General features: G+C 39.6%; 1 protein-coding gene across 1 annotated transcript in view; it reads right to left on the bottom strand.

Moving 5' to 3' along the window:
- The window catches only part of LOC149263302 (nitroreductase family protein), an 83,857-nt gene extending 63,147 nt beyond the window's left edge, over nucleotides 1-20,710 (bottom strand). The window contains exon 1 of the mRNA XM_089426100.1: nucleotides 18,968-20,710. Within this exon, the coding sequence (XP_089282226.1) occupies nucleotides 18,968-20,545 (1,578 nt within the window). The 5' untranslated portion in view covers nucleotides 20,546-20,710. The remainder of the gene's footprint in view (nucleotides 1-18,967) is intronic.
- Nucleotides 20,711-22,908: the final 2,198 nt, after the last annotated feature.

The raw sequence follows: 22,908 nt of genomic DNA, 5'->3' as shown, positions 1-22,908 counted from the left end.
TTTTGGTGGAGGACTTAAGTGGAGGGTCTGAATTCCAATCATATCACAAAGAAGATATCAAAACTGGGCAGAGTTGAAGGTTGCTTTGCACACGCATTTGGACCAAGAAATCAAGCATGGGTTGCAAGGGATCACCTTATGACTTTAAAATATTCTGGAAGGATCCTTACATCAAAGAATTTTCTATACTTATGTTGGAGACAAGGGAAATGTCTGATGAGGATCATATGTATCACTTCATCAATGGTTTGCAACCATGGGCAGATAGAGAAGTCAAGAAGCACGGAGTTTGAACACTTGCAAAGGCTATTACTGCAGCGAAAAAACTCTTGGGCAACTAGATTGATGAGAAGGACAAATAGGAAGGTCGAGGTGATAAAGGCAAGAAGAAGGACCAAGAGAAGAGTATGTCTTCCAAGGAAGGCAAAGCAGGACAAGCAAGCACTGCAGAGGAAAAGAGACCTATCACATGTTGGATATGTGCAAGTGATCGTTTGGCAAGGAATTGCCCAATAAAGCAAAAAGTAGTTGACTTGGAGCAACAAGAGTCTTTGAAGGTGGGAATGTTGCAAATATTGGGAACATTGGATACTCAAAAGGATGCGGGAAAGGTAGAACATGAATCAATTGTTGTGAAGACTCAGAGAGGAGATCAAAGTACAACAGTCAAGATGGCTACCACATTCCAAGATGAGTAAAAATATTGTGGTGTGGCACAAATAGTTATAAGCAGCAAAGAGATTGAGTTTGTTTTGTCTCAGCGTGCGGACATCATGACTACCTTGACAAATGGGGTTGAAGAATTAGAGAGGAGGATGGTAGGTTGGAGCATGGACTGAGAGATGTTATGCCCAAGGAGGATGTGACTATAGCACTGATGGTTCAAAGATGTGACCAAGAGAGTGTGCCTTGAGATCATAAAGCCAAGGAGGAGGTTGGTGCATTTGCAAGGAGCCTAGGAGGGTGGCCATGTGATCCTTAATTGGAAAGGCTTGTTGAGGAAGATGAAGGCATAATTGGTTCATATCCACCATTATTGAGGTACGTGACAGAGAAGTATGGAGGAATACTTCCGAGTGAGCAGTTGGACACGAAAGATAGAGGTGGTGGTCGCCATGACTACCATACCTTATCTCCACACTGAGCCATGAGGAGGTGGCTCGTTGTTGCAGTTGAATGGCAAGCCAAGACCATGAGGTGCCTAGGGTACTTGTCCAACAGTGGTAGATTGATGTGAAAGTTTGGATGATTTGAGGTCGAGGCCATTGCACTGTGTAAGAGACATGAGTTCTTATGGAACTAGACATGACTATCAAATTAGCTACCTAATTGGTCGAGAGACATGAGGGGATCCATCACATGTTGTATATGCTAGCATGATTTCCAAAGATGCAATCAGATACATCCTCCATAACAGCGACACCTCATGATGTCGATTTCAAGGAGAAATGACTTATGGGTTATGACCTGGAGTATTGTCGAGGATGGCAATAATTTTGAGTAGGGGAGGGTGTCAAGCCCTAGAGTTGGGTATGGATGTTCATCAATGTATGCTGTGGTAGCATGTTGCTTCCCCTTTCTCTTTCTATCCTTCGATCTTTCAGGACAATGGCTTCTATAATGACCAAATTTGTGACAATGGTCGCATTGAAATTTCGACATATTATTCTTCCCTAGCAGGTCTTCTACCTTCATTTCTTCTTTGGAAGCCAAACTTCATTCTTCCTCCAACCTTCTTGGAACGTGTTGCAAATGCTTAAGAATCACCTTCTTCAAATCTTTGAATCCTTCCCTTTGATATGAGTCTAGATTCTTCTTTAGTACATGAGATCCATAGTTCTTTGAAACTTGGAATCTCCTTCCTGCCACAAATACTAGATGCAAACGAATCCCATGAGTCACGTAAACCACTAATAGTTATAGTCACAAGTTCTTTATCATAAATGATTTCATCAATCGCTTGAAGTTGATCTCTTAATTGAGAGATCCTCATGAAATATGAGGCCACGGTATCATTTCTTGTCATTTTAACATCACAAAGCTCATTCTTCAAACTCATTAAGTGACCAATGTTAATGACAATATATAAACCAACTAGGGCATCATACATCTTTGGAGTTTCAAGATTTGCAACATATGGAATCAAATGATCTCTAATAGAATCCACAATAATACTTCTAACTATGATGACATCCTTCTCATATTTTGCTTTCCCTTCTTTATTCAAAGGTTTGACGACCTTGCCCTTCACAATATCCAAGACATCATCCTTTGCAAGAATGAGATCAATCCTTGTCTTCCAAGCCCTAAAATTTGAAGATCCTTCTAGCTTGTTCTTTGACTTCATAGAGGAACCCATCTTTGAAGTTTCAAGATTTGCAACATATGGAATCAAATGATCTCTGATAGAATCCACAATAATACTTCTAACTATGATGACATCCTTCTCATATTTTACTTTCCGTTCGTTATTCAAAGGTTTGATGACCTTGTGTTAAAATTGGCAACTAGGGCCAAACTCCATGTGGGTCATCTTATCAATGGAAGCTAATATTTTTCTTGGATCCCTCTCATCGAGAGGTGTAAAATTGATCTAAAGATCATCCGATTCCGATAAGTATTCATGGAGATATGAATTCATTTGTGTTAATGGACAATTCGTCAAGGTCGGCCAGCAACCAAATAAACCCCACTTGTGCTCAATGTTTTAGTTTAAACATAGGTGGCCTTCAAGTCATTTCAACACACTTGGGATCTCTTCCTCTCTACTTATCTTTGGGTTTTAGTAGGAGGAGAGATCCTAAGGGATAACGCTGCCCTAATCCAGAAGGCAAAAGTCGGAACTGCCAGAACTGCCGAGAAGCCGGAACTGTCGGGAATAGCCGGAATTGCCGTAACTGCCAGGAATTGCCGGGAATAGCCGGAATTGCTGAGAACTGCCGAAAATAGCCGGAATTGCCGGAACTACCGAGAAGTCGGAACTGTCGGGAACAACCGGAACTACCGGGAATCGCCAGAATTGCCGGAACTGTCGGGAACTACTGGAACTGTCGGGAATAGCCGGAATTGCCGAAATTGTCGGGAACTACTGGGAACAGCTGGAATTGCCAGAACTGTCGGGAACAGCTGGAATTGCCAGAACTATCGGAAACTGCCGGGAATAGCCGGAATTGTCGAAACTGTCGGGAATTGCTGGAAATGCCGGGAACAGCCGGAACTGTCGGGAACTGCCGGAACTGTCGGGAACTGCCAGAACTGCAGGGAAAAGCCGGAACTGCCGAAACTGCCTGGGAATAGCCGAAATTGCCGGAATTGCCGAAACTGTCGGAACTGCCAGGAACAGCAAGAACAGTCGGAACTACCGAGAACAGCCGGAACTATCAGGAACTGCCGGAACAGCCAGAGCATCTATCTCCAAAGGTGAGCAGCATGCAAGGGACAGCTAACTAACATTGGGACAGTTGTATGATACTTAGCAGCAAATACACCAAGCATGCAATGTTACAGCTAGCATGCAAGGGACAACTAGCATGCAACAACAAGCATTCTAAGGACAACAAGCATGCTAGGGACAAAAAGCAAGCAAGGTGCAACCAGAGCATAGGTCAATACGACAACATGGTGTAGCAATGGCACATAATGCAGTACAATGATGGGTACATTCATGATTAATGAAGCATGATGAGATGCAGCATAGTGATGATGGGTGCAGCATGGTGCAACACTGTGAGGTGCAGCATGATGACGAAATGCAGCACAACGATAGGTGGAGGAGTCACCTCGGAGAATCAGTTGAAGCAGCATGTCTTCAACTGATCTCATGTATCATCTTCTTAGAGATGACCTATGCTCTTATCTAGATAAGTCAAAGTGTAAACGTACTATCTCTCTCTCTATGTTGAACTATTGAAGAACATATAAGAAGAATTGATCAAGGGTTTCCCCACATTGGGGTTTGTCCCTGGCTAGCGCCACATCTTGTGTCCTCTTGTCTTGGCTTGTCTTCTGCGATTTATGTTTATGTTCTATCTGCAGTTTACTTTAATACTGATGTGATTGCTAATCTAGAAAAGATATTAAGCTAACTGTGAAAATTGAAATAAATTGCTCTAAGCATAGAACATACCTAAAATTAACATGGTATCGGAGTTGAGGTGAAGACAATGCCCAAGCAAGAGTGAAAGAGCAATCACCGAAGACAGATGGGAAAGGACAAAAGGATCAGTGGATTCCTCATCCCTCTTCAAATTCACGGAGGGTGAAGTCGAAGCAGAGAATATTATCAGAATGGCGCAGCAGAAGTTTCTGATGGCCTACCTAAAGATCACTTCATTGGGAAGTCCGGGTCTAAGGGTGGAAGGAAAGGCAAATGCCTTAGTTGCAATAAGTTCGGCCATTATGCAATGGGAAGTCCGGGTCTAAGGGTGGAAGGAAAGGCAAATGCCTTAGTTGCAATAAGTTCGGCCATTATGCAAAGGAGTGTCTGAATGGCAAAGACACATCTCTTGATGAAGATAACAATCATTCCAGGGACATCTTCAATGATCAAAGGAATGACAGGTAATGCAGGTCATCAAGGAAATGGTCGACTCTTCAAAAAGAAAAAAGCAAGGAACCCCAAGTATGAAGAATCAAATGTTGTTTTTGATAAGATTAAGAAGTGTTATCTTGTATTGGCCCTCTCCTTCAAATTCTTTGGGAATCTGACTTATTGATTGTAGTGCTTCAAGGCACTTCATCAGATAGTAGGGTGCACTCTCTAATTTGGTAGAGACGAAAACAACCATGGGATTATACTCGGAGTCGATGCCACCTATCCCGAAAAGGGTGTAGGGAATGTTACCCCTCAATTGAATGAGGGTAACTCTATTCATTTACAAGAATCTCTTTTATGTACCTAATCGCAAGAAGAACCTAGTGTCCATCTCGTAAATGGAAGTCAAAGGTTTTAGGGTGGCGTTCATCAATGGAAAGGTACGTGTTAAAAAATAGAATTTTCAAAAGATGCTTTTTCTCATGGGTTCAGAGTTGGTAATTTGTATCAAGTTGCAGGATGGTCCATTGGGGATCATGTCAATTGACTCGCATCTATAACACCGGAGGTCTACCTTTGGGGCCCTACCCGATGTGAGTCAGATGGTGGTAGCGATGCCTGAATTCAAGAAGAGCATAAAGGTACATGTCTGAGATGTACCGAAGGAAAATCTTATAAGGGGACCATTCCCCTCATGCAACAAGTCCACAGGTTTGGAACAACCCGAGGAGTTTGAAATTCATGATCGGGAATCTCATGTATACAGGTGGAAGAAAGCCCTCTATGGCTTGAATCAAAACACCCCGGGCGTAGCATGAGAGGATTGATAGCTCTCTGATGAAGTTGAGATTCACTAGGAGTGAAACCGATCCAAACCATTACCCGAAGGTTGTGGATGATAGACCTCTCATACCGGCACCTTATGAGGACGACCTATTTCTAACAGGTGCAGACCCTCTCATTTGCAGAAGTAAGAGGGAGTTGGATTCTGGATGTGGAATGATAAACTGCAAGCCTGCGACTACCTCGAGGATCTTAACTTTCAGAAGTTATATGGTAGTGATGTCGGACCAAAGTTGGGAAATGCCTCTGAGTTTCATAAACTCATTCGCGTTGATGTTCTTGGTGAACTTCCGTCCAGACATATGTTTTGCAATTAGCATGGTGAGCTCATATTTGGTTGAGCCTCACTGGATTGGTGCCAAGAATCTTTTGAGATATCTTCGAGGCACAATCTCTCATGGATTGAGATACACTGCTAGAAATATGAAACAGCATGATTATTCGAACGCTCACTGGGCAGGCAGTGTGGAGGATCACTAGAGCACTTCTCAGTGTTGGTTCTCTTTGGATTCTGCTTCGATATCATGGATGAGCAGGAAGCAGAAGTCGGTTGCTATAAGCACTGCCGAGACCGAATACATAGCTACGAGTATGATCTCGTGTGAAGCTGCATGGTTGCAGAAGCTCTTAAGTGAGTTGTTTGTACACATGATGAATACCTATTACCACTGTGATTCTCTGTGACGACCAGAGGGGGGATTCGATTATTGAGGAATCCCGTATTCGATGATTGCTCCAACAGATAGACATCGTATACTGCCTTATCTGGGATATTGTAAGTCAATGAGCGAGGAGGCTCCATCGCATTGAGACTGATGTACAGGTCGTAGACATTTTGTCAAAGCCTCGAGAAAGGTCAAATCTGTGACTTTCCCAAACAACTCGGAGTCGTTGAGAGACCTTCTAATAAGGGACCTGCATGTTGCATGCATTAAGCTCTGGGAGCTCTGGGGGGCTTGGAGTACTCACTGGAGCAACATACGACCACATGGCGACTCACCCTCCCCTGGTGGTGCGCTATGTACAAGATGACAGGTTCAACCTTCCCCTGTGATACCCCGTGGCCACTGTGGAACAGGATGATTAGTTCTCCTGTGGGTCGAGATGATTAGTTCTCTCGTGGCAACTGTGGAACAAGATGATTAGTTCTCCTGTGGGCCGGGATGATTATTTCTCAGGTGGCAACTGTGGAACAGGGTGATTAGTTCTCCTATGGACTGGGATGATTAGTTCTCCCGTGGCAACTGTTAAACAGGATGATTAGTTCTCCTGTGGGTCAGGATGATTAATTCTCCCATGGCGACTGTGAGGCAAGATGATTCGTTCTCCTGTGGACAGGATGATTAGTTCTCCTGTCGAGGCATCCTACCCATGTTGTCTGGGACTCATGGGAAGTACCTCTCATCTGATCAATGAGCAGGGAAATGGGGTTAGGGACCATAGTAGTACTATCGATGGACACATCGATGTATCTACTGTACTCCCTATGCTAGGATGACCTCCATTGATCTGGGATCAATGAAACTGATCTGGGATCAGTATGAGTGGTTTGAGACACTCTCTTGTGATATTGATCTGCGATCAACAAAACTGACTTCGGGCCAGTAAGAGTGATGTGACACTCTCTTCAAATGAAACTGACTTCGGGTCAGTAGAGAATGGTATGAGACATTCTCGATCAATTCTTCTTCTTCATGGTTCAGCAGAACAGAGCAGTGCAGGGCACTGATGGCAGAGATAGTACAGTCAAACATATGGATCAGCGGATGGAGTTCTCCCTAGTTGAGAGGGAGTGTTAAAATTGGCAACTAGGGCAAAACTCCATGTGGGTCATCTTATTAATGGAAGCTAATATTTTTCTTAGATCCTTCTCATCGAGAATCTCATCGAGAAGTGTAAAATTGATCTAAAGATCATCCAATTCCGATAAGTATTCATGGAGATATGAATTTATTTGTGTTATGGGACAATTCGTCAAGGTCGGCCAGCAACCAAATAAACCCCACTTGTGCTCAACGTTTTAGTATAAATAGAGGTGGCCTTCAAGTCATTTCAACACACTTGGGATCTCTTCCTCTCTACTTGTCTTTGGGTTTTAGTAGGAGGAGAGATCCTAAGGGATAACGCTGCCTTAATCCAGAGGGCAGAAGCCAGAACTGTCGAAACTGCCGAGAAGCCGGAACTATCGGGACTGCCGGGACTGCCGAGAATAGCCGGAACTGCAAGAATTGCCAGGAATTACCGAAATTGCCGAGAACTGCCGGAACTGATGGGAATAGTCGAATTGTCGGAACTATCGGAACTACCAAGAAGTCGAAACTGTCGGGAATTGTCGGGAACTACCCAGAATTGCCAAAATTGTCGGGGATAGCCAGGATTGCCGGAACTACCAAGAATAGTCGGAATTGTCGGAACTGTCGGGAACAGCCGGAATTGCTGGAACTGTCGAGAACTACTAGAACTGCGGGGAAAAGCCAGAACTGCCAAGAACAGCCAAAATTGCTGGAACTACCGGAACTATCAGAACTGTCGGGAACTGCCGAAACAGCCAAAGCATCTGTCTCTGAAGGAGAGCAGCATGCAAGGGACATCTAACTAACATTGGGACAGTTGTATGGTACTTAGCAGCAAATACACCAAGCATGCAATGTCACAGCTAGCATGCAAGGGACAACTAGCATGCAACAGCAAGCATTCTAAGGACAACAAGCAAGCAGGGTGCAGCCAGAGCATAGGTCAGTACGGCAACATGGTGTAGCAATGGCACATAATGCAGTACAATGATGGGTACATTCATGATTAATGAAGCATGATGAGATGCAGCATAGTGATGATGGGTGCAGCATGGTGCAACACTGTGAGGTGCAGCATGATGACAAAATGCAGCACAACAATAGGTGAAGGAGTCACCTTGGAGAATCAGTTGAAGCAGCATGTCTTCAACTGATCTCATGTATCATCTTCTTAGAGATGATCTATGCTCTTATCTAGATAAGTCAAAGCGTTGACTTCTATTGTAAACGTACTCTCTCTCTCTCCGTTGATCTATTGAAGAACATATAAGAAGAATTGATCAAGGGTTTCCCCACATTGGGGTTTGTCCCTGGCTAGCGCCACATCTTGTGTCCTCTTGTCTTGGCTTGTCTTCTGCGATTTATGTTTATGTTCTATCTGCAGTTTACTTTAATACTGATGTGATTGCTAATCTGGAAAAGATATTGAGCTAACTGTGAAAATTGAAATAAATTGCTCTAAGCATAGAACATACCTAAAATTAACACCTTGCCCTTCACAATATCCAAGACATCATTCTTTGCAAGAATGAGGTCAATCCTTGTCTTCCAAGCCCTAAAATTTGAAGCTCCTTCTAGCTTGTTCTTTGACTTCATAGAGGAACCCATGGATATAGACAAGCAATCAAATTGTAGATGTAGATCTCCTTAAGGGTGATCTTCAAAGCCCTTTCCTTTACCAAAGCTCTTCAAGAGTGATCTCAATGTCCTTTCCTTCACCAAAGCTCTGATACCATGTTGATTTTTCAAGTGCAATAGATACAAGCACTAATTTCTAAAAACTAATAATTACTTCTAATGATGTAGATATTCTTTTAGCACTTCCAGTTTATCATTAAGCAATTACACTTCAAAAATTCAACCATAAATGCACAAGGACAGTAGAGATCACAATGCACAAAGACAACACAAGAATTACCCTAGAAAAACCCAGCAACCTTTTCCTTAAATAAATTCTTCAATTCAACAAGAGATACATCTAATTCTGCTAGTCAATATAGTGGTCAAACTGACGAACAATACAATTGTCAAACTTGGTTAAACTACCCTCTTTTCAAGCCTAACAAACTCGACCTTGTTTGATCTCCCTAAGCCGAATTTCGACCTCCCAGAAATTAGGCCCTTCTGCCCAAAATATGTTGCCTAGAGTTTTGGCCCTACTACACAAAAACTATTGCCCAGAAGTTCAACCTATTGCCCATAATATGCCTAGAAAGTCACACGTGCAAAGTCAAAGAGAGAGAGAGATGCTTGAGATGACTCTGTCCTTCAAATGATCTCTAATAGAATCCACAATAATACTTCTAACTATGATGACATCCTTCTCATATTTTGCTTTCCCTTCATTATTCAAAGGTTTGATGACCTTGCCCTTCGCAATATCCAAGACATCATTCTTTGCAAGAATGAGGTCAATCCTTGACTTCCAAGCCCTAAAATTTGAAGCTCCTTCTAGCTTGTTCTTTGACTTCATAGAGGAACCCATGGATATAGATAGACAATCAAATTGCAGATGTAGATCTCCTTAAGAGTGATCTTCAAAGCCTTTTCCTTTACCAAAGCTCTTCAAGAGTGATCTCGATGTCCTTTCCTTCACCAAAGCTCTGATACCATGTTGATTTTTCAAGTGCAATAGATACGAGCAATAATTTCTAAAACTAATAATTACTTCTAATGATGTAGATATTCTTTTAGCACTTCCAGTTTATCATTAAGCAATTACACTTCAAAAATTCAACCATAAATGCACAAGGACAGTAGAGATCACAATGCACACAGACAACACAAGACTTAACCTAGAAAAACCTAGCAACCTTTTCCTTAAAGAAATTCTTCAATTCAACAAGAGATACATCTAATTCTGCTAGTCAATATGGTGGTCAAACTAATGAACAATACAATTGTCAAACCCAGTTAAACTACCCTCTTGTCAAGCCTAACAAACTCGACCTTGTTTGATCTCCCTAAGCCGAATTTCGGCCTCCCAAAAACTGCCCAGAAATTAGGCCCTTCTGCCCAAAATATACTGCCTAGAATTTTGGCCCTGCTACAAAGAAACTATTTCCCAGAAGTTCGACCTATTGCCCATAATATGCCCAGAAAGTCACACGTGCAAAGTCAAAGAGAGAGAGAGAGAGAGAGAGAGAGAGAGAGAGAGATGCTTGTGATGATTCTGTCCTTCCTCATCCTTTTTCTTCTTCGCTTGGATGCCCAAAATATATCATGTTGTGTGTGAGATCGAATTGTGCCTTGTGGAGGAGGTTGAACGCCTTATATATAGTGTGTTGCCTAGCTTGAATGGGTGTCTTTTCATTGGGGCCCGACTTGACAAGTTTTGAGCCAAAAATTCAAAATTTCCTCCTTTGAAACCGACATGAAGAACGTGTCTTATATTAATCATTTCAAGAGCTAACAATAAAATGACATGAAGAACATGTCTTACATTTTTCATTATGTATTTCAAGGGCTAAAATACTAATTAGGAAGACTGGCCATAACTACAAAAATCAACAACAAGCCTGTGCAGAAGACCTTCTGAAGCTACAAAATCAACAAAAACTATAGCAATTTCCTTAAATACACCAAGAAACCAAGACATAGCTATAAATAGGGTTGCATCGACAAAGATAGGGGTGAAAACCCCTAAAAACTTACTATTGTCCAAAAAATTGGGTATTGAAGACCCTAATTTAATATTTGTGACAACCTTCAAATAGTGTTGAAACCTGACTTCAGATCTTAATTAATAAAAAAAAAACAATAGGGTTCGATGGCATAAGAAAAATCCACACTAGCTTTGATACCATGTTAGTAATCATAAGGTAGAGGATTTATGGTGAATTCTATTGTCCAAAAAATTAGGTACTAGAGACCCTAATTCCATATCTGTGATAGCCTTGAAATAGTGTTGAGACCCTGATTCCTGATCTGATTAATAAAAAAAGGGGGGGATAGATGGCATAAGAAAAATCCACACTAGCTCCAATACCATGTTAACAATCATAAGGTAGATGATCTATGGTGAATTCTCCAATAAACCCTAATCAATAAGATAAACAAATTGAAATGTAACAATGCCTTGATGAGAAAAAAGGATAAACACCTGAATAAGAGAAATACAAGATATGGGGCCTATAGGAAAAATGTTAAATTTATGAGGTAGCTTATGGAAGAATTTCCCTTGATCCCCTAAAGTGAATTCAAATTGATTGGAAGTTTTATTTTGATAATACTTATGGAGGTATTTTAAATTATTAATGTCTCCCACCTAAGATATTCAAAGTCGACTTCAATATGTATTTGGAGGGAAAATCATTTTATTTGTAATTCAAATTTAAATTTCTCATCAATGAATTTATGTCAACCCATCCAATAGTTGTGACCCTTCAAACTATAACAAATCACTATATATACCCCATTGGGGTGCTCCTCAAAAGCGTGAATTTTAATTTGCAATTTTCGGATGGCTACCTTAGTAAGCTCATATGACCATGAGATTTCGGTGACTTCTGTGGACCTTGCTTCCAACTGTAGTCTATAACATGACATCTTTGTTTTTTGCATTCTCCACAGTGTCACGAACTCCACAGTGTCTCGGCATCTCAGGTTACTCACATCTCTATGGAAAGGTTACTCGCTCTCTGTGGATGGTCTCATAATATATGGCTCTTTGTGCTTCGCATTTACCTCAGTGGAACATCATCTATGGCTCTCGCATTTTACTATATCATGGCATCTATGGTACTCTCATTTCTTTGTATCATGGCTCTCGCTTTCTGTTGTCTATTGGCATCTCAGTGGTATCATAGTTATGTTTGGCACTTGGCATCTCAATGCTATGATCACAGTTTCAGTATATTGGCTCAAATCTCAACTATGTTATTCATATGGTCTTGATGGGCAATCTTTCAATTGGGCGTATACTCTACAATTTGATACACAATATGTTGTCATTGCATTATGGTCACAATAATATGTATGGAGGTCTCAACGTTGCTCTGCGTTGGGTGTATTGTTTCCGCAGATCTTTGCAGTACTTATATGGTTGGCACAAGCACTTTGTTATATATTACGGTCCCGACATTCCTATAGTCACAGCCTCACTATTATATGGATTTGTTTCACACTAGATGAGTCTCGGCTCTGTTATATAGACCAGTGTTGCACTGATCGCGATTTAATCGCGATTATATCGTAAAATCGCGAGTTTTTGAAATCGGCGATATTATCGGCTGATAAATACATGTATTTTTTTCGGCGATTTTTATGAAAAATCGCAATTTTTCATGAGGAGGAGGAGGTGACACAACCTACCCAAGCTACCCCTGTCACCAATAGAGGATGTGGTCTATACCTCCTATAGCTCCTAGTTCTTTAGCTTCTAGAGCACAGCAGAGTCCACTGCCAAGTCCACCGACATCTACATCTAGAGGGGCAAAGGAAATCAGTGGTATTATACTTTAGTTATTTGGTTCATTTCATTGTATATACTATATAACATTATGACTCATGATATGAGATACATTATTATATTTTTTGTTGATCTTTTGAGGTTGAGTTGGGAGTCATGAGTCAGAACTTACTATTCAGGATATGATTCACTGTTATGTGTGATGTGGCACTAGAAATGATATTAAACATCTTATATATTAGTTCTTTTATCATATTTATGTGTCAATGTATTTATTTTATGTTGTAGATGCTTTAGATATTAAAAAAATTGAAAAAAAAAATGAATAATTTTGTATGTTATGATTCTTTCCCGATTTTTACCAATTTTTTCCCCACGCCGATTTAATCCTGATAACGATTAATGCAACATTGACATAGACTATATGTATGGCATGATCAATTGTAGAGCATCACAAATGTATGATATTAGTATTGTATATATGGCTCAGTTACATATGTGTCTCAATTTAGTTGTATAGATAGCAGCATTGGCATTATATTCGTTGACATCACCATTACAATATATGTATGGCTCTATTGGCATCATAGTTCAAGAATATGTATCATATCGTTCAGTCCAAACGTAGTGATGGTGTTTATATATTGCAGCCCTAATATCAATATGGCAGTGTAGTGTAACAGTGTTCTCGATAAGACTTGTTCACAAACGTAGTTGTGAATAAGTCATGTATAGGACCTGAGCAGCCTAATGATGATATTTGCACTTTGTACCTCTCTATTGAACTTTCTATGACAACCTAATAGAAGAAGAAGAATTGCGATGAGTTTTCCCCTTGTGGGGTTTTGCTCTGGTCTCTGACCAAATCTTGGGGTCCTCTTTGTGCAGGTTTTTCTTCTTGTGATCTTTTAAGTTCCACTGCTATGATGTCATTGTTCTTTCTATATAATTGCTAATGATGCTTGAATGTTATGGGGCGAATGTAATCTAAAATGATGAAATGCAATTATCCAAGGTAAGGAACAATTAGCCCTAAGAAAATTTAACAAAAAAGAATGAATAAACTCACTTGATTAGATGAAGTTACAAATGAGAGCTTGAATTCTGTAATTATATGCAACTCAAGTGGGGTGCCCCCTTCGAGAGGGGTTATGAGCCCACAAGAATAGGGTACACACCCCAAGAGGATGACTAGGCAAATCTAGTCAAATACGATAAAATTCAATATAATGTAATAATGTGTTACAACCCACAAGTCTACCTCTAAAGGGCGTCAACTACCCACGTAGTGTGCTCACACATGGCCATAAGAGAAGATTAGCCAAAATATCTCAACATACATATATATGATATAATGGAAACACCTAGGACCTTCACAAAAAGAGAACATGACCAAAAGAAGCATGTGTACATACAAGAGCAAACGCTCATTCAAATCAATATTATCTGATTGACACACCACAATATAATGGGCCAAGCAAGCCCCAAGGGTTAGCTTAGTTGGTCAAAATCAATGCCTCCCCATCGGCAGGTCGCAGGGTCCAATCTCCCCGAAGCCCTTGGGGTCAGGCCTTGCTAGTGGGCTACAGGGCTAGATTCCCTTCGGGGTCGATCAGCCCAGATATTTCCGTGGACGTAGCGCCACCTGTTGACCAGGGTGTCTGTGAACCACAGCCTAAAAAAATAAATAAATAAATAAACAAAAAAAAAAAACAAAGAAAACAAATAATGGGCCAAGCAATGTTTCTACAAAAATTAGATATATATTTCTCAAAGCACCCATTACAGAACAATAAAGACTAAATTATATTTTTCATGTTCCACATGTGTGACAAAGGCATATGATTAGTAGACCATCTGAATTAACAAACAAAAAGAACATGGTAATGATTCAATATCATGGGAGCAAATCACCAAAGCTCTTCTCAATGATTTTAAGACAAGATGAAAAATGCTAATCCTAATCAACTCATCTGAAATTTCTTCTAGATTTAAACTCAGAAACTAGAGAGGAATCACCCTCAAATTTTTAATATAAGATTTTAACATTTAAGTGTGCATTCTCATGGATTAACACTATTGTTACATCCATTTATCTTCTATTAAAATCTGCTACAACAATTCACTGTCCCAAGCAAAAACTGCATGGAAAACATTGCCACAAATTACAGATTTTAATGAGTAACATCATAACAAAAATGAACAATGTAGGGAGATATGAAAAGACACATTCATGTGTACTTCACATGAAGATTTTAAATTGGAGAAAAAACCCTTTCCGAGTAAAAAGGAAAAGTCCAGAATAATAAGTCCATAAAAAATGGATACACAACAACCTCCGTGTTGAGTGTTCACTCACACATGGTTTACAAACTATGGCATCCATCCACAAAGTAGCCTAGGAACTTTCATTTCACAACCTCTCTCTCTACTTCCTTCTTGTTGTTTTTCTATTGGCCTTACTAATAGATTCTTCACGATAGTTCCCAAACTCCTTTCCTAGAAGTATTTTACTTGTTAGCTTTACAAACAACATCTTCACTACAACAATTGTCTTCTCTCTTGGCTAGTTCCTACAAAAGATACATGACAACAAATTCTTGCTTTCCCCTTGCTCTTTTACTTGTGCCATCCTCTGAAAGTTATGAGCTTGGCAAGAGACCACTACCATCTGATATGTTAATTGTCTTCTCATCTTCCACCTTCCAATTGCTTGTCCTCCTATTTTTTCCAAGCCTTCACAATTTCCCCCAAGAACCATTACCTTTCCTGGTGATTCCATCTTTATAAATCCAAATATGAAACTATCCCTTATTTTCCTAGGCTTGTTGTTGATGATGCAATATCCACATGTGCAATTGGAAGGATCTTTCAACATATCCTTCAAGGATCATACCTCCCAAATTTGGTGAATTTGGGTCCCAAAAACTCAATAAATTGAAGACTCGAGCTATTAGCTCTAGCTATAGCTTTGGCTCCAACACTATGCTCTAGCTCTTAGCTCCGACTCTAGTTCTCGACCATTTCTTAAGGGCATCTCTCACTGTCTACACTAGTTCTAGGCTCTTAAACTTCTAGATGCAAATGCTCTAATACCATTGACTCAAAATTTATTATGCTTTTAACTCATAAGCTAGAGTAGAATCACCCTCAATTTTTCAAAATAAGTTTTGACATTTGATTGTTTGCTCTCGCGGATTTAACAACAGTGTTACATTCATTTATATGTTGTTAAAATATGCTACTACAATTGATTGTGCAAAAAGCAAAAACTACAATCGAGAACTTTGCTATAAACTAAGGATCACTTTGCAGAATTTTAGATTACAAACAAACATAGCAACCACATTAAAAAAAACATCCACGTCTACTGCACACGGAGATTTTAAATTGAAGAAACCCCTTTCATAGTTTAAAAAAAAAAAAAAAACCCGAAATTATATTAAGTCTATAATAAAAACAAAAACATGGATACACAACAACTTTTACGTTAATTTGTATACTCGTGGATGCTTTTTGATACACAACAACCTTCACATTGAGTTATGTACTCATGCATGCTTTTCGAAATGGTCTAGCATCCAACTAAATGTTGGGTTAAGAGCTTTATTTTCGCAAGCTCTGTCTACTCTGCACCTTTACATCTCTCACCACAACAATGGATTTGTCTCTTGGTTGGTGGTCCTTTAAACATTGATTGATTCTTGTGATCCCCTTGCTCTTTTGTACTAGTGCCCCTTTTAAAAATTATGAGCTCACCAAGAGACCATTACCATTACAATGGATTTGCCTCTTGGTTGGTGGTCCTTTAAACGTTGATTGATTCTTGTGATCCCCTTGCTCTTTTGGACTAGTGCCCTTGTTAAAAATTATGAGCTCACCAAGAGACCATTACCATTTGATTTGTGAATTGTCTTCCACTTTCCAATTGATCATCCTTCTACCTCTTATGAGCCTTGATATGTTGCCCATACGAGCCATTAACTTTCCTAGTGCTTTAGCAATTGAAATCTAAAACCAGCCTTTTTTCTAGACTTCTTGATGGTGACACAATGTCCACATGCATACTATTGGAAGGATCTTTCAATAAATCCTTTACGAATCAAAATGATCATAGCAAAATTAGATACTGAAGTCCTTCACGTGTTGATTCTATACCCACATACTACAATTACTTTTAACAACGAATATAGTGTTGATAGAATTAACGATGCTAAGGTCACATCATCTCAAATTAAACCAAAACTTCACCAACAAGATACGATTGTCTTCTACAACTAGAAGTATGTTGAGCTTAGTTGTCATTTACCTCTCTTGATGCAACATTTTCTAATATGTGCTTTTTTAATCCATGTCGACCATATGATAGTCCTCTAATTGCAATCAAAACCCTGTTCTTCATGATCCAAATCCCTTTACATAGTACTACTAAAGATTACAATGTTTTGCTCTTCATGAACAAATGTTGTTATTTATTAGAAATATTATTAATTGATATTTGTTATATATTGTGAACCATAACTATTCCTATCAATTGGATCTAGCTAGGGTGGTTGGGAGGAATGATTGTTATCCTTCCCACCCAAGCTCAATCCCTGCTAGTGACATGTTGAGCTCTTAATAAGCGTATTATTGTAATGACCTTAAGACCTGTGTGGACAAAGCCTCGAAGTATGTTGAGCTTAGTTCTCATTTACCTCCCTTGATGCAACATTTTCTAATATGTGTTTATCTAATCCATGTCAACCATACGATAGTCCTCTAATCGCAATCAAAACCCTGTTCTTCCTAATCCAAATGCCTTTACATAGTCCTACTAAAGATTACAATGTTTTGCTCCTTAATGAACAAATGTTGTTATTTATTGGAAATATTATTAATTGATATTTGTCATATATCATGAGCCATAACTATTCCTATCAATTGGATCTAGCTAGGGTGGTTGGGAGGAATGATTGTTATCCTTCCCACCCAAACTCAATCCCTGCTAGTGACATGTTGAGCTCTTAATAAGTGTATTATTGTAATGACCTTAAGACCTATGTGGACAAAGCCTCGAAGTATGTTAAGCTCCGTTCTCATTTACCTCTCTTGATGCAACATTTTCTAATATGTGTTTATCTAATCCATGTCAACCATATGATAGTCCTCTAATTGCAATCAAAACCATGTTCTTCCTAATCCAAATCCCTTTACATAGTACTACTAAAGATTACAATGTTTTTCTGCTTAATGAACAAATGTTGTTATTTATTGGAAATATTATTGATCGGTATTTGTTATATATCATGAGCCATAACTATTCTTATCAATTGGATCTAGCTAGGGTGGTTGGGAGGAATGATTGTTATCCTTCCCACCCAAGCTCAATCCTTGCTAGTAACATATTGGGCTCTTAATGAGTGTATTATTGTAATGACCTTAAAAATTGTGTGGACAAAACCTCAAGCTTTTGCAAAATCCAATATACCCTAGGTGCCATCCTCATAATGAGGGTAAGCACCCCTTGGATTTCCCATAATAGTTATTTCATAGATTTTAACCTCCTTTTTAAAAGTCATGGCTATCTCTTATATATATATATATATATATATCAGTCCACTCGTGGTAATATGTACCAATGATGATAACCCCCCTAATGGGACGATTGAGTGGTTGGAACAATGGGATGTTATCCCCCCATCCGGTTCCTTTCAAATCCCACAAGGGAACATCTTTGGCCTATTGTGATAAGGCTTAAGGAGTAGACTCCCCCGCCCACATGGAGTCTCGGCTCTTGCTAAGCTATAAATTCTCCATATATCTGGCTTAAAGGCTGTTGGATATACTCTTGGTGTTATGGCAGCCGCTAGGTTGATCTTGGGCCTCACCCAAATTGCTCCAACAAGGTACCCATTCACCATGGTAAAAAAAAATGTACCATGACAATAAAAAAGCATTTATCTGTTGTGATTTCTATTTAGCGAGGTGCCAATTAGATTCTTGTATTTCCATAGTTATATCATTTGTGAGTAGTTTGTGTATCCTTGGAGATTAGTGACAGAAGAATACATGAATGGTCCAATGACGAGCATTTGGAACGAGGAAACTGCAATGATACTAAAGCACTTAGTTGACTGAATAAGGAGGATTTAATTTTTAAGCAACCGCTAAACTAAAAGTCCCTTTTCGCTGTGATCTGCCCCCATATGGCATGAGTTTCAAAGGAATAAAGCCATATGCAAGTTCAGGGGAATTATGGAATGGATACTGCTCAGACCGGACCTGGCACCTAGGCTGAAAGAAATCCAAGAAATCCATTCTTTGTAGTGCAGATCCTTGGGGTATATTATTTGCAGTAATTTCCAAAAGAAAGGAGAAAATGACAGAGTTAGATAAGTTACAAACCTGATTGCATGAAAGTCGAGTTGCTACCTGTCGGCAATCGCCCATTGCAAGTTTGTACAAAGGCAAACCCGGCGGACAGCCCTCTGGCTTAGCCCACTCAAATTCGGACCTGGTTGCATTTCTAAGGGCATCAAAATGCTGGGAGTTGCGTACAAGAAAGTAAATTCCCTGCTGCAACCCCACCACTCTATGAACAAACAAAACCATATGCAACTCCGACTTCCAAGCAAGAGACCTAAATGGGAGTTGTTCCTGTTCACCCTGGCTTTCCTCATTCAACCCAGAGGGAAGTGCTTTTGAAAGAATCTGATAAAATGTATTCCTATCTATACTGTGTTTTCCATCCATGTCAACAGCGCTGCGCCGCTTCCGAACAACCTCCCTAATGCTGAAGGACTTATATGATTCCTCTGAAAAAATTTGGGCTTTTGGGAACGGGGCGACTTTGATAGTGGGTTCAATTTCTGTTAATGGTTTCTTAACAGCATCTGCGGTTCTGTAAATAATGTCCCAACACACATGTTCCTTGCTGAGCGCATTGGGGCGTCCCTTGAATTCAATCCCACGAAATCTAGAAATAACAGAACTCAAAGACTCATGATCGATTCGCAATTCTGGCTGAGGCCGACCTGAAACCTTGCCCGGGAAAACCGCCAACAGGCAGTCAGCATGCTCCCGCTCAAGCTCCAGCATGTAGCCCTTCACTGGCCGTTCAGAAATGGCCACCTCTTTCTGGCCTGTCAAGCCCAACAAAACGTCCAATTGCTCGCAACCCAGATCATCAATCAGCCTGGTATCCCAACCCAAAACCGCTGCGGCGATCGAGACCGCCCCGATGGCATGACCCACATCGTGATTACAGTAACGGAAAGCTCTTTCTCCATACTTCCAGGCTTCCCGCCAGAAAATTGAACTCAGTCCAACAAAAAATGTATTATTCGGTAGCCCTTTGCTCAATTCTACCCATAAATCCAGCGGTATCTCTGCTCGGACTTCCAATTTGTGCTCCTTGGGGGCGTAGTGGGCTACAAAAGCAGTTTCAGAAATACCGCTCACAGGGCCGCTGACTATATACCCCTCGGTGGGGTGCAAATTTCCGCTGCTGGGATTGACCCTGAGAGACCAAGTGGAGTAACCGGTGGTTTTCCAGGCCGAGAGCGCAAGGCTGTCGTAGAAGAACTGAGAAATGGTGGCTTTGTCCAGCGGTTTCGAGGCAGGAAACTGCAAGAAGGGATAGGGGTATGGAGGATCATCGGTGTTAGTTTTATCGGGTGGGAAGTGGAGAAGACTGATTGCCGGAGCAGGCTCGTATCGTCGGAAGGGGTTGGGCTGGTTTGCCCAATCGAGGCCATGGGGGCCACGGGCGTATTTGTTAAAGGAATGTTTTGTTTGCTCGTGGTATTTTATCACTGTCGACAGTTTTTCCGGCAGAGTTGGGATTGGAGTTTGGTGTTGTGGTGGTGCAGCGGAAGACATGGTGGCGGACCTGCCGGAGAACATGGATTTTAGGGAAGCCGTGGGTTTGAGGAAAATTGCACAACGCCGCGATGGTAATGCAGACGCTGGGTTTGTTGCCATGGATTGTATTGGATTTCCTTCATACAGAATTCTAGAATAGGCTACCCATTATGTTAAATAGTAAACTTTTTAAAGATTTTTTGATTTCTAGAAACTTAGCCCGGGTTACTTTCGTTAATACTGTTTGATTTTTGAATACTAGAAAGCCCTGGCTACTTTCGCTAATACTGTTTGATTTTTGAATACTAGAAAGCCCTGGCTACTTTCGCTAATACTGTTTGATTTTTGAATACTCGAAAGCCCTGGCTACTTGCGTTGATGCAGTGTGGGTTGCAAGTTTTGCATAATTTTGGTGAGCCCAATACCCTTATCAAGAATTGCAGGGTAATTGCAGAGTATAGTTGCAGCCAAACATAAGTAACGATCCTCTTCCTTTGTGTTCTGCTTTTATCTTTGTTAATTAGTTAGTCTCTGCTCGAATGTATGTTGCACCCTTGTGCTTCGCATTTTGTGATGGGCCCTTGGCATCTTGTAATGGACATTAGGTGCTTGGCATTTTGAAGTTATTAATGTTATTATTGATGTTTTTTAAGTTATTAATGGTTTTTTTTTTAATCTGAATGGAAAATATATTTATATTTCATAAAATTTGTGTTAATATATAATTTTGTGTTTTTTACAAATATTTTTTATTAATTTAGATCTATGGATGTTGTAGTTAGTAATAAAATTCTAAACTATGATTCAAAAACTATGTTTTGGAGTAGGCATATGGGTGTTACAGTGTTCTAAAACGCTACCTTGTAGATCCTCTAAAAAAGGACCAATTAATAATTGATACTTACAAAACATGTTTTGCAGGGAGGCTTGAGGAGCTAGGGTTAAGTTTAAAACCTCATCCAATTTAAGGTTTCATTTGCTAGATGGACAATGTCACTCACAAGGAAGTCCACCTTCTTGTTATTGTGCCTATGGACATTAATAAATGATTTGGAGTGAAAGCGTCCTAACATATGGCAAATCATTTTTATAATAGCTTGGAATTTGATGTCAAGCAGTAGAGAGCTATTGATGAGGTAGCACAAAAGAATGGCAAAGTCATCAATGATAATGAGATCTTGAATGTTTATCTTTCTAGCTAGAGAGAGACGTTGCAGAAGCGCGTAGGCTTATGCTTGGTTGTTTGTGGCAATTCCTAAACCCCGAGAGAAGGGGTATTCCTATTGATACTCAGGGTGATAAGTGATTAATATGATTGTCACCTCATTGGACAATTGAGTGATTGGCACAACGGGATGTCATCCCCTCCACTTAGTTTCAAATCCCATGGGAGGGCATCTTTGGCCCATTATGATCAGGCTCAAGGAGTAGGCTCCCCCACCCTTGTGGAATATCAGCTCTTGCTAAGGAATTTAAGTAGGCTCCCTCACCCTTCTAGACTTTCGGCTCTTGCTAAGTCATAAATGAAGAAAAAAACACTTTTTCCTTAGTAAAATTTTAGACATTGAAATATTAAATAAGAGAATACTAATAAACTAAAGCAATAAACTATCAAGATACGAAATAATTAGTAATTATTTATCTCTCAAACACTTTTTATAAGACATTTACATAAACATTTTACTCGTGATATAAAAAATCTATGAAGTTTAATTTGTTGTCTAAATCTTCATTTATTATTTCTTTCATTTTTATTTTTATTTTTATCTAGATGAGCATAGATTCATCTTAGTTTCGGATCTACCAAGCGCCGAGAAGAATAAAATCTCTTAATATACAAAACTCTTTTTAGTGCAAAACTTAATGAAAGTTTTGCACCTCGAGAAATTTGATTCCTCTTGATGCTTGGTAGATCCAAAGTTAAGATGGATATGTGTTGTCATTGAATGTTTTCAAGTAACATGAATGTGTTAAAATCACATGAAGCTAGTTTGTCATTCATAGTGGGGCAATTTAGATGGTCATCACTTGTAGCACATGTGAAAGTGAGCAACGTCTTTTTTAATGTTGTACACTTTAACCTAGTGATCACATTCACCAAAAATTTGATTAACTTGCCTAGAAAAAAAAAAATTATTATAAGTATTAGTTTTATATGCGTAGTAAATTTAAATATGATGGTTACAAATATGAATCATTATTTTAATTTATACGGTACTACTATAGTCATATAAATTAAATGGTTGGTAAATATCTATAAGCATTAACTCATATCATATTTCACATGGTTAAGATTAAAATATCATAAAAATTAACTAAAATATAACTTTATTTTAAATTAGTATTATTAATTAAAAAAATAATAATAATAATAATATATGAGTTAAACATATATAAATAAACAACAAGAGTAAATAAAGTTAAGGGATAATTTTTTTTTTGAGCTGCGCTGCAGGAGCCCTAGCCGCCTCTGGCTCGCCTTC

Source organism: Pinus tabuliformis, chromosome 6 (genome assembly GCF_031772625.1).
Source record: "Pinus tabuliformis cultivar Carrire ecotype Pingquan chromosome 6, CPIR1, whole genome shotgun sequence".
NCBI lineage: Eukaryota > Viridiplantae > Streptophyta > Pinopsida > Pinales > Pinaceae > Pinus > Pinus tabuliformis.
This window is presented reverse-complemented; position numbering and strand designations above follow the sequence as displayed.